Consider the following 17,987-nt stretch of genomic DNA (forward strand, 5'->3'; position numbering starts at 1 on the left):
ATGACGATGAAGAATTATGGCTCAGCCCTTTGTAATGGGTTCGAATCTTTAAACGGCCCACCAGTTATGTAATATGCATTGGGTGACGCGCGGTCGCTATTTCCCTCTCCCGTCATGCTGTATAACATACGCTGACGTGGGAGGGAGACGGGGGGGAGGCGAAGAACTTTACTGAGACCCCGAGGAAATGGATCATGCGCTTATGGGCTTCCTTGGCAACCAATACAAGTGCACTTGTGAGGAACCCACTACCCTATAAATCATTGTAATTTTACTGAGACCCCGAGGAAGTGAATCATGCGCTTATGGGCTTCCTTGGAAACCAATACAAGTGCGCTTGCGAGGAACCCCCTACGCTATAACTCATTGTAACTTTTTGAGAAGTAGGGCAGCAGGTGCTGTGCCATTTTTCGTCATTCTACGGAGAGCGTTGGTACCTGCTAAACACATGTAAGGCATTATGCGCACTTTGTTGATGCTGTGCCTGATGACGATGAAGAATTATGGCAGAGCCCTTTGTAATGGGTTGGAAGCATTCAACAACCTACTCGTTGCACAATTCGCATTGTGTGACGCCTGGTTACAGAATTCGCGTTGTGCGACGCTTGGTGCCTATTTTACTCTTCTACCACGCTATATTGCATATGCTAATGTGGTTCCTTCCCAACATGAAGCCTGTATAGACCAGAACACAGCGAATTCCATGCGCATCGCCATATTTGCATCGCGCGTCGCGCCATCTATTGCACATGCGACGAAACAACATGCGCGGGCTGCCGCGCCAGCAGACGATACACAGAGCAAACGTGAAACTCCCGAAACTCAGCCCGTCGGAGAGCGTGTTTCGAGTCTTTTCTAGCCTGGATATCTTCGCTGATTTTAATGGAACATCAAGAACATCTTGCTCATGCAAGTCCACAATGCATACAGTACGTGCTGAGTGGGCTGCGGAAACAACCTCGTCAGATACGTACGCTGTTACATTTGTAAAAAAACGTTCTCGCTGTAGTACACGTGAATCGCAATTGCAGTGCAGCTCGCGAAAGAGTGAAACGATGTTTTGTTGCTCCATATTACAAGTTGTGCACAAAGTTTTGTGAAAGGTCATCATTTCAGCATGCATCGCGTAATAATTAGAGTACGCTTTACGGGTAGTTTCGCGGAACGTAATTTTTGTTTCACGAGCGCTCTTACAATAATGCGTCTTGCTCACAAAAGCGTGCTATCAGAGAGTATAACCTGCAGTATCGTTCAGCGATCCCTTTTTGAAGCTACCTGTGCGATTTTATTCTTGTAACGACGTGCTTTACAAGCGAAACTGTGCTACTCTTTGTTAAGCCGGTTAGCTACGCCTGCGACGTAAAGGACACTGGCGCGAGTACTGTTTACTTACGTGCCAATATATGTATTATGTGCAGCTGGATGCTTCGTGTCCAAATAAATTTGGGGACATCAAACACTGAAATGAAAACACGAAATTCTGGCCAGCTGTTGAGGAGCACCGTGCCATTTATTACCTTTTGAAGACGAAATCTCGAAGCTAGGCGTGGATGCCATCAAGAGCACTAAAGCTTAATACTACGTTGAAAGTGGCAAAGCATGCTGATTGCTTGTGCTTGAAAGCACTACCTTGCACTAGATTTTCGTCAAAGGAAACGCTCAAAGGTATGAAGTGCACCCCCACGCAAAGCTCGCGCCTGCCTTCAACCCAGCTGCGTGTCACGCAAATAAGGTTCGCAAAATGAAATAGGTGGGCATCACACTGCAGAATACACGCAGTTAGCGTACTTACTCGCGCATTTTCACTCGGCTCCTAGTTTTTTTTTTGCTTGAATCACAATTATCCACTCGCGGCGAAGCTGAAAACACCGCGCCAGCACTATTTCCGTGGCATGTCGTAATCGTCGCAGACAACGCTATTATCCTCTTGTTGCGCTGCTTGTTTTGGCATCCAAAGACGACGCAGTAGTGCCCAGACGAGCTCTTATACGCTGAAGCAGCGTGAACGGGTACTTTTTTGCACTTTAAAGCCTAAGAACTGCAGCTTGCCCTGTTTACTTGGTGCAGCCCACGCGCGCCTCGGCAGCCCGGTCAGCCCGGCGTCTGGGTGCGAGAGTATCCGCTCGGCTCGCCAGCAGCCTGGGTGCGAGACAGGCGTGCTCTGGTGTATAGGCCCTTTTTGCAAAGCAGTTTCAAGCACCGTCATGGCTCAGAGGTTGAATACTGGGCTCCCACGCAGAGGGCCCAGGCTCGAACCTCGTTCAATCCTGGAATTTTTTTCTTATTTCGTTTTTCTTATTTCGAGCGATACTGGTTACGGACACCGGCGGCGGCGGCGGACAACTACGGCGCCGAAAACGGCCGGTGAAATGATCTCATAACAGCTTTCGCTGTAAAAAAAGCCCAAGACCAGCGAGAACAGATTTTAGAAATGTCAAAGCGAGAGCGTCAAGGAGTTCGTGTCGCGGAAAATCTCCTAGTGTGGTAGTGTTTTCGCGCAAATCAGGTGGGATTGTTATTTTGTGCTCAAAAAGTTAAAAGACATTATTCTCACCTTAGTTCAAGCGTGACGTTACATGGGTATACAGATACGAAGCTCACAAATGCTTAGCGAATTAAAACGAATATATGCACCACTCACAGTTATAAATGTCCAGCGTGTTCCTGACAGCCGATTCAAATGCAAATAGGACCATCTGGATGTCAGGGTTCGCCATCTCGGCTGCCTTGAGAGCGTTGACCAGAGCGCAGCCGACCACTCGGTGTAACTCTGCCAAGGGACTACCCGGCAGCTCGTAAATTGTGCACTGCAAAGGAAAGGTGCGGGCCAAATGGGAATTCTATCATTCTACATAATAAGCAAAAAGTATCGCACACTAAAGCGATAAGTTGATGCGAAAAGTATAGAAACGCGCAACGCAATTTGCCTAGGAAAACAGGAGAAGCTTGACATATTACAAGCATTTACCTGCCTAACTTATTCACATGTACTGTACACGATAGTTTTCACATCAAGATTAACCTGTTCTTATTGTTTTCCTTGCCACTAAACGTAATTTGTTGTGGAAGGAACGGGAAGCCAATAGATTGCTACCGACCATACAGGCATGTGACAAGACTATTCTCTGGTGAATTAGGTGAAGCGACGAGACAGCTAGCATGACGAGCCAATACTACGGCTGTTCACTACGTTAATCTTATTGTCAGGGAGGACAGGTGATTGTGTGGTTGTCAATGCTTGGATGACGACCGCGGTGTCTGATGTTTCGTGTATGCAGGATTCTTTGTGATGCAGGATCGTGATGCAGGATCTTTGAAATGATGTTTATTTCACCTTCGCAAAAAAGTTCACTTGATGTAACTACAAGCATGGATCTGAAAAACGAAACTTCCTTGAAGCATAACTTGTGTAAGCGCGAAAGACGCGTACGACAACGAAGAACACAGGGCAAGCGCTGTCCTGCTTCGCTGTCCTCGACCGCTTCGTTGTTGTACGTGTATTTCACGCTTACAGAAGTTACGGATCAGTACCAACTAGCCTGATCTCAGTGCTTTCTTGAAGCAGTTAATTAAATATGCTACAAGTGATATTCTGCGCAGCGTTTTCCTCCATAGCGATTGCTCTCCTCCCAGGTAAGGCCACAAAACGCGAAGCCCCCCCCCCCCCCTCCGCTTACCCACGTAACCGCGCATTATGCTATCGCAGAGATCGGACCGCCGGACAGTGGCGTAGACAGCGAAGGGGGGGACTTACGGGGCTACAGCCCCCTCTCTCCGAAATTTTTTGGTATTGTCATGTACCGCTGACCAAAATAGCCACCAGCGCCCGAAATCATCTGGGGCCGAATTCACAAATCTTTCTCTTGCCTACGCAATTCTCAGCTAAGAATTTGCGTATCTCAAGGCTGTATCATAGCAATCGTACGAATTTAACTTAAAGGGGTGGTGCCATCAAATTTCGAGGCTATAACAAGCCTGTTGTGGGTTTTCTCTGTATGCAAGGACACTCCACACGAAGGGTCGGACACAGCAAATGTTTAGAATATATTTTAATTCACTTACAAAGTGTACCTAAATGCCCATTCTCCCGATAGAAACCCATCGCTAGCGCGCCAACTCTGACGTAGATGTGTAGTAAGGGCAACGAAAGTTGTAATGACGTCACACCAGATCTGCTGTAGTGACGTGAGTGACCTCAGGACCTGCGCCACCCTCCGCAACGTACGTACCGGCTGTAGTGCTAGAATATATTCTAGTTCACTGTAGCATCGGCAAAGTATTGGTTGCTACATCACTCGCCGAGTTTCGATCGCTTCCTGGCTAAGTGCGTCACAGCCTTGTGTGCTCACGTGACCAAGCCTCCTACACTTCTACGTCACTGCCCAACCTCGGCGCCCAGAAACCGAAACCGAAAGTTGACCACATCAAAAGGCGATATTAAATTATTTAGCGAGAATACATGAATTTTGGTGTGTGCATCATGCTTCCTGGAGCTATAGGAAACGCTTACAGCAAAGAACGCGCAAGCCACAAATTTGGTGGCACCACCCCTTTAATCGCCGCATCTGAGGGCAAGCAGGCAACACGAAAGCCGATGAAACGACAAGGAAAGGAAGAAGTGCACGCAGATGATAGAAAGGCAGCATGCAAAGCGTCTAGCATCCAGGGTATTCGCAATGCCCGCGAACTATAGGTGGCGCGCTGTGCGATTCAAGATGGCGCCCGGATGAGGCTAAACCCGTTCGTCAGCATAGGAACAGATAGGACGTGCGGACGTACGGCCCGTGCACTTTCACCGGTTGAAGTCATGAGCTGCACTGAAATGGATATGAGACCAAAATACTTTCCCAAACCTTGGAAAGTGCTAACTGCTCACCACCTAATCATATGCTCGGTGTGAAAGGTTATATTTCAGCTCCGTTACGTGTATCAACGATGCTTTGCGAAATCCTGTGCGTGCTACAGAAAACTACATGAACTAGAATTGACGTATGAACTGAACGGCACTCCGGTAGACCTGTGCGCCGGTCTCAAAATTGCCGGCGGTGGCGCGCCGGTGTTTCCGCCTCCGGCGTCCGCGCATGCACGGCGCGGGGTTCATCGGATCGACGGCGCCGTGGCACAGGGGGGGGGGGTGTAGTGGGGTGTACATTCGAGAGGGGGTGGGGAGAGAACTTTGTCCCTCGAATTTATAAAGAAATCTGTTTCAACGAAAACGCGATGCTGTGAATGCGATAACAACATGTCGTAACGTTATACGAACTAAGGCTAGCTGCTAACTTTTTGATCCGATCTCACGTAATCCTACAAAACGCTTGTGTATTGGAATACGGCCGCTCCTAGGAGAGAAGCAGTTTTTGCACAGTTTGCCGTATCAGTGGTCACAGCGCGTGGAAAGTATGCTAGCCGTCTGCTGATGTCTGCCGAGATAGAGCACGCGCCAGTGCTCCCGAGTGCGCCCTAATAGTAAATGTCCACACTTGCTATTCGAGCCACGCAGCCCCCCCTCCCCCGGCGTCCCTTCATGCTCCTTTACCCAGCTAACGACGGGCGGGCCGTTTCCTTTCTGGTTGAGAAGCAATCAATGGCAGGCCTAGAACGTGGGCTGATGTTATCGCATGCGCCCTCCGTGCGACGGAGATGGCCAGTTTGTTTCATCTGCGCTTCATGCGTGTTCCTCGCCAGCGCCCGCCAGGTTTTACTCGCGGGTAGAACATACGATGCGCGGAGCGATGTTATCGATTTGGGCTTTATACGGAACATGAGGGTGACGGTGAAAAGCTGTCCAGAGTGTCCATATAATTGTTATCGCAATAAAACGTATAGAAAAACAGTGGATGCGAGCTCGCCTTTTTTTCTGGGGAGCTGCATTGTCTCCACTGTAAAGAGTACGTCCGTTGGAAGAATCAAATATTCCGGCGCATTTTTGGTTTCGTTCTCGCCTTCACTAACCTTCTTACAGGCGATATCTCCTCGCCACTTATTTATTCATAAAGCACGCGTACAATGTCAGCACTAAGCGTTGAGCCTATCAGGATTTCGCGCTTGTCGGCTACACACTGTTATCTCCACTTGCGCAGTCGGAAACGCACAAAATGGAGCAAAACAAGTTGATCGCACACGATGGTCATGCCAGACAAGGAAGAACGGGTGGGCGACTGCATGGCAAGGAGGGTGGGAGACAATTCACAAGTGATATTTCTTGTATATCGACCAATCGAGAGTATGCACCCCAGCGATGTCACGTGAATCACCGTTCTTACGTCACTAAGTGCGCCAAAAAGACAACAAACACCAAGAAAGAATAGCGCGCTTGTTTTTTAACAGCGAAGCTCTTCTAGGTCGGCCTAAAGTGTCTCACCGTGCCCGAAAACTATCGTCATCATCAACGGGTATGTGCCACAAAACTTGGGCGAATGCCACTACGGCGTGGCCTGTAATAACCCTGATGTGTGAGAGAACGAGTACGGAAAAAGAGGGGGAGAAAGAAAGAAATAGAGGCCCAAATATAGAAGCGGAAAGAAAGCTTAGGAGAAATGGAAAAATGATTCACGAGGCCGGATTCGAACCCCCGTATCCTCGATCCGAAGGCGAGCGTCCTACCACTCGGCTATTCAGGCGCACTAGCAGAGGATAGCATAGCATTCTATAGTATAGTGTAGCAAGGGGTGGGAAAGGGAAGTTGGCATGAGGAGGAGAGACGCTGTAGTGAGGAGGAGGAAAAGGAGAAGTGGAGGGAGTAAAGCGTAGCACAGAAAAAAAATGAGCAAGGGAGGAATAAGGTGAAAGAAATGCAGAACGAAAAAGAGAGATAGAGAGAGCATCAACGAAAGAGAAAGAAAGAAGTAGAAAGATAAAAAAAGATAGAAAGAGGAAGCAAGCATCCCGTCTCCTAGCGACCAGATACCGCACCACCTGGCCAAGCCGCGCACGCGCAGTAGCTATGTCAAACCTACCGACGGACACATCGCATGCAACCTCCGGTCTATAGTACGTACATAATCAACGTTTCTTGCGCAAACTTTACAAAAAAGAACTGAAGACAGCTATGAAGGACGTACGAAACACATCAGCGGAAACGAACTGTTTAATACGTAGATGGACATGAAATATATACAGGGTGTTTCAAGAAATGTGTCCAACCTTCTCAAAAAATCAGAAAAATGCGATATTTGATTGCTGTCTTCAGAATTGGTTTTTCTGTACTGGCAGGGATCTTAATATGGTTAAAGAAATTATTTGGGACTAATTAGAAAAGTTAGGTTATTTACTTTTTAATTAGTGGAGTTAGGTGGGTGTGTCAAATGGGAGAATTAAAGCTCTTCATGCTAGAAACCAAACCCAACTTTGAGATTTCGAAAAAGTGGCATCTAGCAATAATTACGAAGTAATGAAATTCAACCAAATTCAATGGCGAAACCTAAACAGAAACATGGAAGAACGCAACTGCCGCATTCTTCTGAGACGTCCAAAATGAGTGAATGACTTTTTCTGTAGCGCTAGGCATCTTAAGATGGTTAGAGACATGACTTGAGACAGTAATTAAGAAAGTTAATATAATTAACTTTTTAATTAGTGGAGTTAGGTGACTGTGTCAAATTGGGTAATTGAAGTGCTTCGTGCCAGAAACCCATCCCGACATTGAGATATCGAAAAAGCGGCCTCTAGTAATAATTACGAAGTAATGAAATTCAACCGAATTCGAGGGCTTTCGCTCTTGAAAGCCGTTGCATTTCAGTGAATTTCATTACGCCACAACAATTACTAGATGACGCTTTTTCGAAATATCAAAGCTCGGATGGGTTCCTCGCATGAAGAACTTCAATTCTCCTATTTGACACAATCACCTAACTCCACTAATTAAAAAGTTAATTAATGTAACTTTGGTAATTACTGTCCTAAATAATGTCCTTAACTACCTTAAGATTCCTGCCGCTACAGAAAAAGCAATTCTGAAAGCCTCGAGCAAATATCTCATTTTCCTGATTTTGTCGGAAGGTTGAACACCCTGTATAGTGACCACGCGCGTGCGCATAACTGTTCAAGCTACCGACGCACCCTGTCCTCGTTTATCAGCTCAATTTCCGTTTCGCTGAGCGCTATCGACGGCGTGCTTACACACGCGCCCTCTGCTGCCATTTTTATAGTGAAGGCTTCGACGACCTCTCTTTTCGTCTGCTTGTTCGACCTATGCACAATTTCAGTTAGTTCAAACACAGGACAACAAGTGCACCTGCTACAAGGTCACCGTTCACTTTTGCGCACAGTCCTATGAGCTTTTTCGGCGCAGCTCATAGGATTGTGCGCGAAAGTGAACGGCGACAGAAATCAAGAAGCGGTGTGCTTCTTGATTTCTGTCGGCACATCAAGCGGTGTGCTTGACCGGACATGCGAAGAGGTTCGTTGAATGCACGAAAAACGTTGTGTACAGGATCCCACTGTTCTACGATGCTCATTGCGTTGGACAGACGGGAAGGTGCGTCAACAAGAGGCTGTGGGAGCACTGGTACAACTGCGGCCGCCTACAAGCTCCAGGGCATCTAGCGACACACTGCAGCCCATTCTGTTCCCGGTCGTTCCTATCTACTCCCTAAAATACACAAAGCAGGCAATCCGGGACGTCCGAGAGTATCCAGTAACAGTACGTCAACAGAAAATATATCAGAATTCATTTATTTCCTGATAAAATACATCCAACCGACTTTTCCCTCTTACCTAAAGGACAAACCATTTCATCCGCGAAACTTCTAATCTCAACATCCCAGGTGATAGCTTTCTGGTGACAATGGACGTCTGCTCAACATACCCAACCGTGACGGAATAGTGGCTATGGTTTCTGAGTATGTCAAATTTGACTCATCGGCCGGTGTAAGTGGTGAGGTACCGTCTACACATCTCGATCTTGTACTAAACCATAACCATTTTGAGATTAATGGCAAGCACTTCCTTCAGGTCAGTGGCACTGCAATGGGCACAGCAATGGCCCCGAACTTCGCCAGCACCTTATGCCATCCCATTTATTGAGGGGCGAGCTTTAAAACCTTTGTATTACAGAAGATTCTTGGACGACATATTTATTATATGGAACCACGATGAGGGGAGCCTTCTCCGGTTCATAAGGGATTTCAGCGAGCTCCACCCATCGATTAAGTTCACGCATAGCATTTCCAAAACTAGCATCAACTTCTTGGACGCCACTGCTTCGGTCAATAATGAACGCCTGTCAACAAACCTTTACAAGAATCCTACAGACAGGCAATGTACCTACATTTCAACAGCAACCATCCAGGATATTGCAAAACGGGTATTCCATATTGCCAGGCCTACCGGTATACAAGAATATGCACCGACATACAGGAATTTTACAAACACGCAGAATGCCTAAAGAATTCCCTATCACAACAAAATTATCCCGAAGACATTATTGACGATGTCACACTACGTACTCGCAACGTGAACCAGGATGACATAATTAAGGAGCCAAGAACAGTATCCAAAACAACTTCCCAAACAAATTTTGTATTAACTTACTCCTCATCAGTGCCACGAGTTAACAGCATACTTTCCAGCCATTTCAACATAATCAGGCAAAGCAAACGACTGACTTCCATCTTCGCGGAGCCACCTCGGGTGGTGTACCGCAGGGATAAAACCTGAAAAGCCATTCTTCTCAGAGCAAAAACAAACCCCGCCAAAATTGAGCCAGGGTGCCACCCCTGCGGTAAAGCTCGTTGCAAGGTATGCCCACACATGGTCACATCACGTGAATCAAAAGCAAGCTATCAGATTTCAAACTCAACATCACCCAAAACCTTAATTGTGACTCCAGTAACGTGGTATAATGTTTTATTGCAACGTCTGCGGGCAAGAATACATAGGCCAAACGGACACGCCATTTCGGCTGCGGTTCAATAATCACCGGTACCACGCCACTTCACTGCCCAAGCTACCCTTATCCAGACATCTACGCTTGCCAAACCACAGCTTTGAAAATATCAGCGTAACTCTTTTACAGTCCGGTTTCCAAAGCACGCGTGAGCGCGAACAGCGTGAGGCATATCTTATTTTCAAATTTAGAACATTAACAGCCGGCATCAACGAGGACCCTGTAAGACTATCCTGCCACCGAGAGATAAGCCAAAATGAATTTGGCAACACAGAATCATAATTGGGACCATGCTTGTTTCTTGATTCGCTCGTACGTGTGCAGTGTCGTTTTCTCTCTTGTTTTTCTTCTTCCTTTTTAAATGCGAATGCATTTCTTAGTCGGGCTATGTGAGGCATCCGGCGTTGTCCGCGGCGCCCTCTCTCATAGCAACAGCTGCGGGCGCGCGCGCTTATCCTCGCCCCTAGCAACCGGAGCATGTGGTGCTAGAGAGTGTAGGAGAGGGTAGGTGCAGTGCTTCGCCGCTCCTTCTCTCGCCGTTCGCTCTCTCTCCTCCCAGCTCCCCACTCTCCCGTCCGCTCGCGCCTCACTCTCGACCGTTCGCTGGCTGGGCGCATCTCAAGGCGATGGCAGAAGTCGGTGAAGGCGAATGTCTGACGGAAACGGTACCCTCTCTCGGCGCAAGAAATGCATTTGCATTTCCTCACGATTCCCTTAGGGGAGGTGGGGGCATTTTTTTTATTTTCTTTTCTCTACTTGTACAATGTAAAGTGCTTACGCTCTCCTACCATTTGGAGGCTGTTCACAAGGAACGGGCGCAGATGAAAGGTGACAAGCCGACCCATTAAGGGGACACTTTTCCCTCACGTGCGGCGGCACAGGCTCATCCCGCCCACCGCGGCGACAATTTTGGGTGGCCCGGTGCACAACGAAAACCGGCAAACACGAGATCATAACCAGATGTGGACTTTCAACGACTTTAGGCCATACAGTTTTCTTTTAGATGCGAAGTATCTTATAGCGGAACTCAAACCGGTGGTGGTTGTGGTGTGCGGCGTGACCACCCTTACTGCGCATGCGCAAACCCTCAGCACATACCTCCTCTCCACACATCTCCTCCCCACTCCACCTCTCCCTCTTTCCCTCTCTCTACTTCCCTCTCCCCCTCTTAAACGCGGGCTTGACATGCCGAAACGCTGCTCCGCATCGCCTCATGGTCCCCTTTAGCGGGAGATGGTGTACCCCTCTCCTGCGCAACGCCGCGATGAGCGCCAGCGCATGCGCGTCCCCTCCCCCTCTTTCTCCTCTCCTACGCTCTCCCCTCGCGCGCCTGACGACAGCGTTCCCCGCTCGCCCTGTGAGAATTCACGGCAAGGCTAGAGGGAAGACACGACCAGTGGACACGACGCGCGTAGCGTTCCTCTACGCGTTCCGCGACGCGCGTAGCGTTCCTCTTCGCGTTCCGCGACGCGAGGTCGGTAGCATGCCCAACGAACGCCAACGGAACGCGATCGTGCAAGTGCTCCGGCTTCGCATCAGTTCAGTTCAGTTCAGTTCAGTTTCAGTTTATTTACTTTCATACAAAACATACATGCTTACATAAGTATACAGAAGGAGGTCCCAGAGCATTTGGCTGAAGGGGGACCTCCTGTCAGAAAAATGTGTGAGAGATGTATAAGTAAAATGCAACTATGTCAACAGCGTGGTAAAAGTTATACAAGAAAATGTAATACAAACTACAAGTATTCAAAATTAAACAATTATAAGTACAACAAGAACACTGCTTAAAACATTTTACAAAATTATAAAAAATAAAAAAATACAAAATGCAACAACGTAAAAAAAAATTTCAAAAAACATTGACCAAATGAATAATGGGACGATTAAACAGAAAAATAAAGATGAAAAGCTGTGGCAGTACGAAAAGTACACAAATGAGAAGTGAATATAATATACATTTCATAATTCTAATGTATAAGAAGAAATGAGCATAATGTTTTTTTAAAAAGAGCTAGTGATAAAGACTGCTTAATGTTAGGAGGAAGGCTATTCCAAATCGATAATGACGCGAAATATCCAGAGTGTTTTCCATAATTAGTATGGACTAATGGCAGTAATAAATTATTGTTAGCTGCGAACCTTGTTCGATTGGTGTTAACTAGAATGGCTTCGGGAAATATGTTCACAGGAGGAGGGTTGCTCATCAGTTTAAATAACACTATACATAAATCGTATTTAACAAGGCTATGCAGTGAAAGGATTCTGTGATTATGGAGCATGTCAGAAACACAGTAGCTGAATGAGCTGCACGTTATTATACGTATGGCCTGATTTTGTAAATGTTGTAGCGGTGCTATATGTGTTGGATAAGTTGTACCCCACGACGTGATGCAGTAATTCAGGTGACTGTGAATGAAAGAATAATACAGGGTTATTAGTGCAGGTTTGCTGAAATAGTACCTAGATTTAATTAAAATTCTAATACCAGGAGCAATTTTGCGCTTCAGATGGGCGATATGTTTCGTAAATTTTAATTTTGAGTCTAAAGTAACACCAAGAAATGAGCATTCATCTACTGCACTAATGACGTGAGAGTCAAGGATGACAGTGGGTATGAATTCAGGTGTTTTATGATTGGAATGAAAAAGCATAAACGAAGTCTTGGTGGGGTTGATTTTAAGCGAATTGAGGTGGCACCATGCTAAAATATTCTGCAGATCAGTGTTTAACTTCGCTGTAAGAACAGTTAGTGATCGATCGCTAGCAAGCAATGTGGTGTCGTCCGCGTAAAGGAAAGCTTCAGTTTGTGATAGGCAGTTAGGCAAATCATTTATGTAAAGTAAAAATAGTAGCGGGCCCAGCATCGATCCCTGCGGAACCCCCTTGTTAGTTATTCTGAAGTTAGAAAGCGAGGAACTAATGCTTACAGCTTGTCGTCTGTCTGTTAAGTAACTTTTTATGAGTTTCAGTACTGGCCCATCGATACCCACTGCACGCAGTTTAGAAATGAGGATGACATGATTTATTGAGTCCAATGCTTTCGATAGATCTATGAAAACTGACCCCGCGTAGAAACCGGCATCTATGACACTTTTTATTTTATCTGTGAACGAAAGTATAGCATAGTCAGTCGAGGAACCTGCCCTGAAGCCGAATTGGTTAGGTGAAAGAATATTAAACTTTGAGAGGTATTTAGTAAGGCGCTTTTCAATGCACTTTTCGATCACCTTGCTAAAAAAAGGGAGAATAGCGATAGGACGGTAATTTGAAATGCAAGTGCGGTCTCCTTTTCTAAACACTGGAATGATTTTTGCATTTTTTAGCTGACTTGGAAATATTCCACTCGTGAAGATTAAGTTGGTGATATAAGATAAAGGTTTGGCGATGAAATGAGCGACTAGTTTTACATTTGCTGAACTGATTTCGTCCAGACCTGCACCCGTAGTCTTTAAAAGATTTATGACTTTGATTATCTCATCAGGGTCAGTTGCAAATAAGTACATTGATTGTAAGCTACGTTCAACTGATATTTCATTATTGTTGTCTTCCTCGGGAGTGTGACCACAGAAGAAGTCATTGAAAGCGTTGGCGATATCTAACGGTTCGGTATAGAATACGTTTGACGACTGAAGCTTTGTGATAGGTTCATCCCTACCAGATCGGTTCAGGAAAGAATTCATTATTTTCCATTGTCGCTTCGCATCTGAGCCAGCCTCAGCTATTCTGCATTCGTAATATCTCCTTTTGGCCTTCCTGAGCAGCTTATTCAGCAGATTGCAGTAAACTTTATAGCGTGTTTTGAGTCGAATGTTGAAGGGGCGCTTTTTAATTTTACGGTAAAGATTATCTTTCTTGCGTTTATTGAATTTATTATACATTTACACAAGTGAATTTATTATACATTTTTTTATGCTGTCTGAAAATTCATTAAATGCTGACTCTACGTCAGATTGTGAAATTACGGAAGACCACTTTAGTTCCGAAACCTGTGTAATGAAGTCATCTTTGTTAATCACAGCTTTATCGAATTTGTGACAAGGTTTATGTAACTGACAAGGAAGTTTAAAGAAGATAGGAAAATGATCCGTGATGTTATTCTCAAGTACACCGCAGACAGGAGGATACATATGATTGGAAAATATATGATCGATTAATGTGGCCGAAGACCCTAGCGTACATCTGGTTGGAAGGAAAACTAATGATTCGAGGCCAAAACCATGAAGGCAGTCAGTGTAGGCAGTAGTAGCAGCGCTGCAGTCATCTAGCAAATTTATGTTAATGTCACCAAGAATCAGAACATTCTTCTTTTCTGAAGATCAGTTACCAAGTACGACGTTCAATTCATTGCAGAAGGCAGATACAGACGACGAAGGCGAGCGATACAGGCAACCGACAATTGTTTGATTGACATCATCCAATTCGATCCACACAGCTTCACAATTTGGCGCCGAAAACGTAATGTCATGCCGCCGTTTATAACGTAGATTCGAACGCTAGATGGGACCTCATGGTCCCATCTAGCGGGGGATGGTGTAATTGTTTCTTTTTTCCCCTCATTTTTTCTGAATTCGTCGTCGTCTTCTATCTCCGTTTTCTGTATTTTTTTTCTCAAATCTATCTCCACCACTCTCTCTGAAATGTCCTTGAAGGCGAGAGGTACGCGGCAAGAAACAAGTTCAAACTTCGACGTCAGTTTAACTCATCCCCTGACGAAGGGAGGACCCCTTTCGAAACTGTTGGGAATTATATATTTATATCAATGTTGACAACGCCTCCGTTGCGTTATTCCCATTGCTCGAAAAGAACTGGTCCATTGAACCATTAATCTACACTTTTACATATATATATATTGCCGCGCGTCTTATTTTTATGAGTTTAAGCTTCACCCACAAAGACTGTGGGCAACGCGCTGCGCAGGCCGCGCCGCGATGTGTAAGAAGCTTCGCGATTGTTTTAGAACGTTCCGTTGAGATTGCGCGCTGCACGCGAATGCTCCAGCTTTGTCGAATGATAACGCCGCCACGAGCAATATCGCTGGAAAGTTTGATAGCGCCTGTATAAAAGCCGACGCGCTTGACCGCTTCTCAGTTTATCGACGGTCGACGCTCTGTTCGCAGCTATCAGTGCATTCCGTGTGCATTGCTGTAAATTAACTTTCCGGTTCCCGGCCACAAGTTCGGCCAAATAAACATTTTCATGTTGAAAACGCCGAATGCTATCTTCGTCGACGTCACGACCACGTGACATCTGGTGGAGGTGCTCCTCGTTCATGTATCGGACGCCCCCGTCAAGTCGTGAACCCAGCCCACGTAGCGAAGAACACACCGTCAGCGACAGTCGAGCCAGCCGCAGACTGAAAGGACTACCCCCCAATACGGACCCCTACTGGACAAGCCTAGAGCCACGGCGAGCAAGACAACAACCACAATGACGACCACAGTGTCCCCTGCAGCGACAGTGATGGAGCCGCCCAGGGAGCCGCCGACATTCCGTGGTTCACCATGTGAAGACCCCGAGACCTTGCTGGAGACGTTTGAAAGGGTCTCGACATTTAACAACTGGACCTCCGACGACAACCTGCGCCAAGTGTACTTTAACTTGAAAGACGCAGCAAGGACCTGGTACGAGAATCGAGAGTCCGCACTGCATACCTGGGACCTCTTTCGCGGCAATTTTTTGGCGACGTTCACGACCGTCGTCCGAAAAGAAAGGGCCGCGGCTTTGTTGGAGACACGGGCGCAACACCCGAACGAAAACGTGGCCATCTTCACGGAAGAAATGAAACGACTGTTTTGCCACGCTGACCCCGACATGCTCGACGAGAAGAAAGTCCGCTTCCTCATGCGAGGGGTCAAGCAAGAACTCTTCGCTGGGCTGATGCGCAACCCACCCAAGACCGTCCAGGAATTCCTGACGCAAGCAAGAGCGATCGAGAAGACGCTGGAAATGCGTACGGGGCAGTACAACCGCTGCATTCCTACGACGACCTACGGAGAGATTCAGGCGCTGCAATCTGATGAGCTACGTGAAACCATCAGAGCTATCGTACGGGAGGAACTGCGTAAATCGTTCCCTGCTCCCAGCCTCAAGTGGACTCGATCGCCGACGTCGTACGCCAGGAAATCCAGCAAATTCTGGGAGCACCTGAACTAGCGCAGCCTGAGCCACAAGCAATGAGCTACGATGCTGTAGCCCGACGCAACGCCCCCGCTCCTCGTCCACGTCAAGACGCCGCGCCGCCACAGCACTTCCGCCGCCAAACGCCGCCGCCGCCGCCGCCGCCGCCATCACCACCGACGCCCTACCGTCCTCCTGTAGCCCAGCGCTATGCCCCGCGCTACGCGCCAATGAAGACCGACGTTTGGCGCGCCCCTGACAACCGCCCGCTCTGCTACCACTGCGGGGAGGCCGGCCACACGTACCGCTGCTGCCAGTATCGTCAGATGGGGCTACGCGGATTCGCCGTCAACGCGCCGCGCCCGCACCCAGGCGAATGGCCTCGCGACATCGACGACTACCTCACCGGAACACAGTGGCAAGAACGACGACCTTACGCTCGCCGTCGCCCGGCCACTACATGTCACCACACCGCCGGCAGCACAATGACCCCAACCGGGGCCGGTCGGCTAGACCGTGTCCGAAAAACTACGCAGGTGCGGTTGCTGTACGGCGAACTACCGAAGATCATCCGCCGGAGACGACAACGCCGCCACGATGCCCTAAGAACACGGCGCAAACCGGACGGAGCCCTCACGACGAAACTTCGCGGCCCGAAGAAAACCTGACGACGCAACGTCGAAACAGCAGGACAAATCGACGAAGCCGTGAACTGACGCCACGACCGAACCGCAACGCAAGATGACAAACTAGCGACCTCGACGTTCTTATCGACGGCCACAGCGTCACAGCTCTCGTCGACACCGGAGCCGACTATTCTGTCATCAGTGTATCGTTTGCCACGAGGATGAAGAAAGTCAAGACTGCTTGGCAAGGACCTGAAATCCGTACCGCTGGAGGTCATTTGATAACGCCGGCTGGAGTCTGCACAGCAAGAGTCACGATCAGTGACCCAACTTACCCTGCGAGCTTCCTTATCCTGCAGCACTGTTCCAGGGACGTTATACTTGGGATGGACTTCCTAAGTGAACACGGTGCCGTAATAGACCTGAGATCTGAGTCCATAACGCTATCCTCAGAAGAAGCTCTGCCACCCCCCACGACGCCAAGAAACCACGCCTTATCTGTGCTCGACGAGCAGGTCACCATACCACCTCTCTCCAGCGTCATTATTTCCGTCTGCACCGAAAGAGACACCGACTGGAAAGACGTCATCGAGGATAACCAGCACCTGTTGGTCAATCAAGACATTTGCGTCGCAAGAGGAATAGCCGAGCTTCGTGGAGGAAAAACAAAGGTGATGCTCACGAATTTTGGCTACGAATACAAGCACATGAACAAAGGTATGACAGCCGCCTTCAGTGAAGAAATTGTGGAAGCCAGCAATGCCCTCACCCTCACAGCTTTAACCGAAGCTTCCGCGAAAACGTCAGGGCCGGAACCTGCTTTTGACGTCAACCCAAGTCTTCCCCAGCGCAAGCAAGAACAGATCAAATCCCTGCTCCAAAGATACAAGGACTGCTTCTCGTCGTCATCACGAATTCTACAAAGTCCGGTGGCGAAACCCCGAATTATAACGGAGGAGAGTGCGAGGCCCCTCCGTCAGAGCCCCTACAGAGTTTCGGCTCGAGAGCGCGACGCGATAAAGAAACAAGTCGACGAGATGCTACTCGACAACATCATCCAGCCGTACAAGAGTCCGTGGGCGTCACCCGTGGTGTTAGTGAAGAAGAAGGACGGGACACTGCGCTTCTGCGTTGGTTATCGGCGCCTGAACAAAATCACGAAGAAGGACGCGTACCCCCTCCCACGGATAGACGACACCCTGGGTCGACTTCACAACGTGACGTGCGTTTCGTCGATGGACTTCAAGACCGGCTATTGGCAGATCGAAGTAGACGAAAGAGACCGAGAAAAGACCGCTTTTATTACACCCGACGGCCTCTTTGAGTTCAAGGTCATGCCTTTCGGTCTTTGCTCGGCA

At 47.8% G+C, this 17,987-nt stretch overlaps 1 protein-coding gene across 1 annotated transcript in view; it reads right to left on the reverse strand.

The window, feature by feature from the left end:
* The window catches only part of LOC119384049 (uncharacterized), a 55,594-nt gene that overhangs the window by 15,333 nt on the left and 22,274 nt on the right, over positions 1–17,987 (reverse strand). The window contains exon 4 of the mRNA XM_037652338.2: positions 2,642–2,807. Within this exon, the coding sequence (XP_037508266.2) occupies positions 2,642–2,807 (166 nt within the window). The remainder of the gene's footprint in view (positions 1–2,641; positions 2,808–17,987) is intronic.

The sequence above is a fragment of the Rhipicephalus sanguineus genome, chromosome 2 (genome assembly GCF_013339695.2).
Source record: "Rhipicephalus sanguineus isolate Rsan-2018 chromosome 2, BIME_Rsan_1.4, whole genome shotgun sequence".
NCBI classification, from domain to species: domain Eukaryota; kingdom Metazoa; phylum Arthropoda; class Arachnida; order Ixodida; family Ixodidae; genus Rhipicephalus; species Rhipicephalus sanguineus.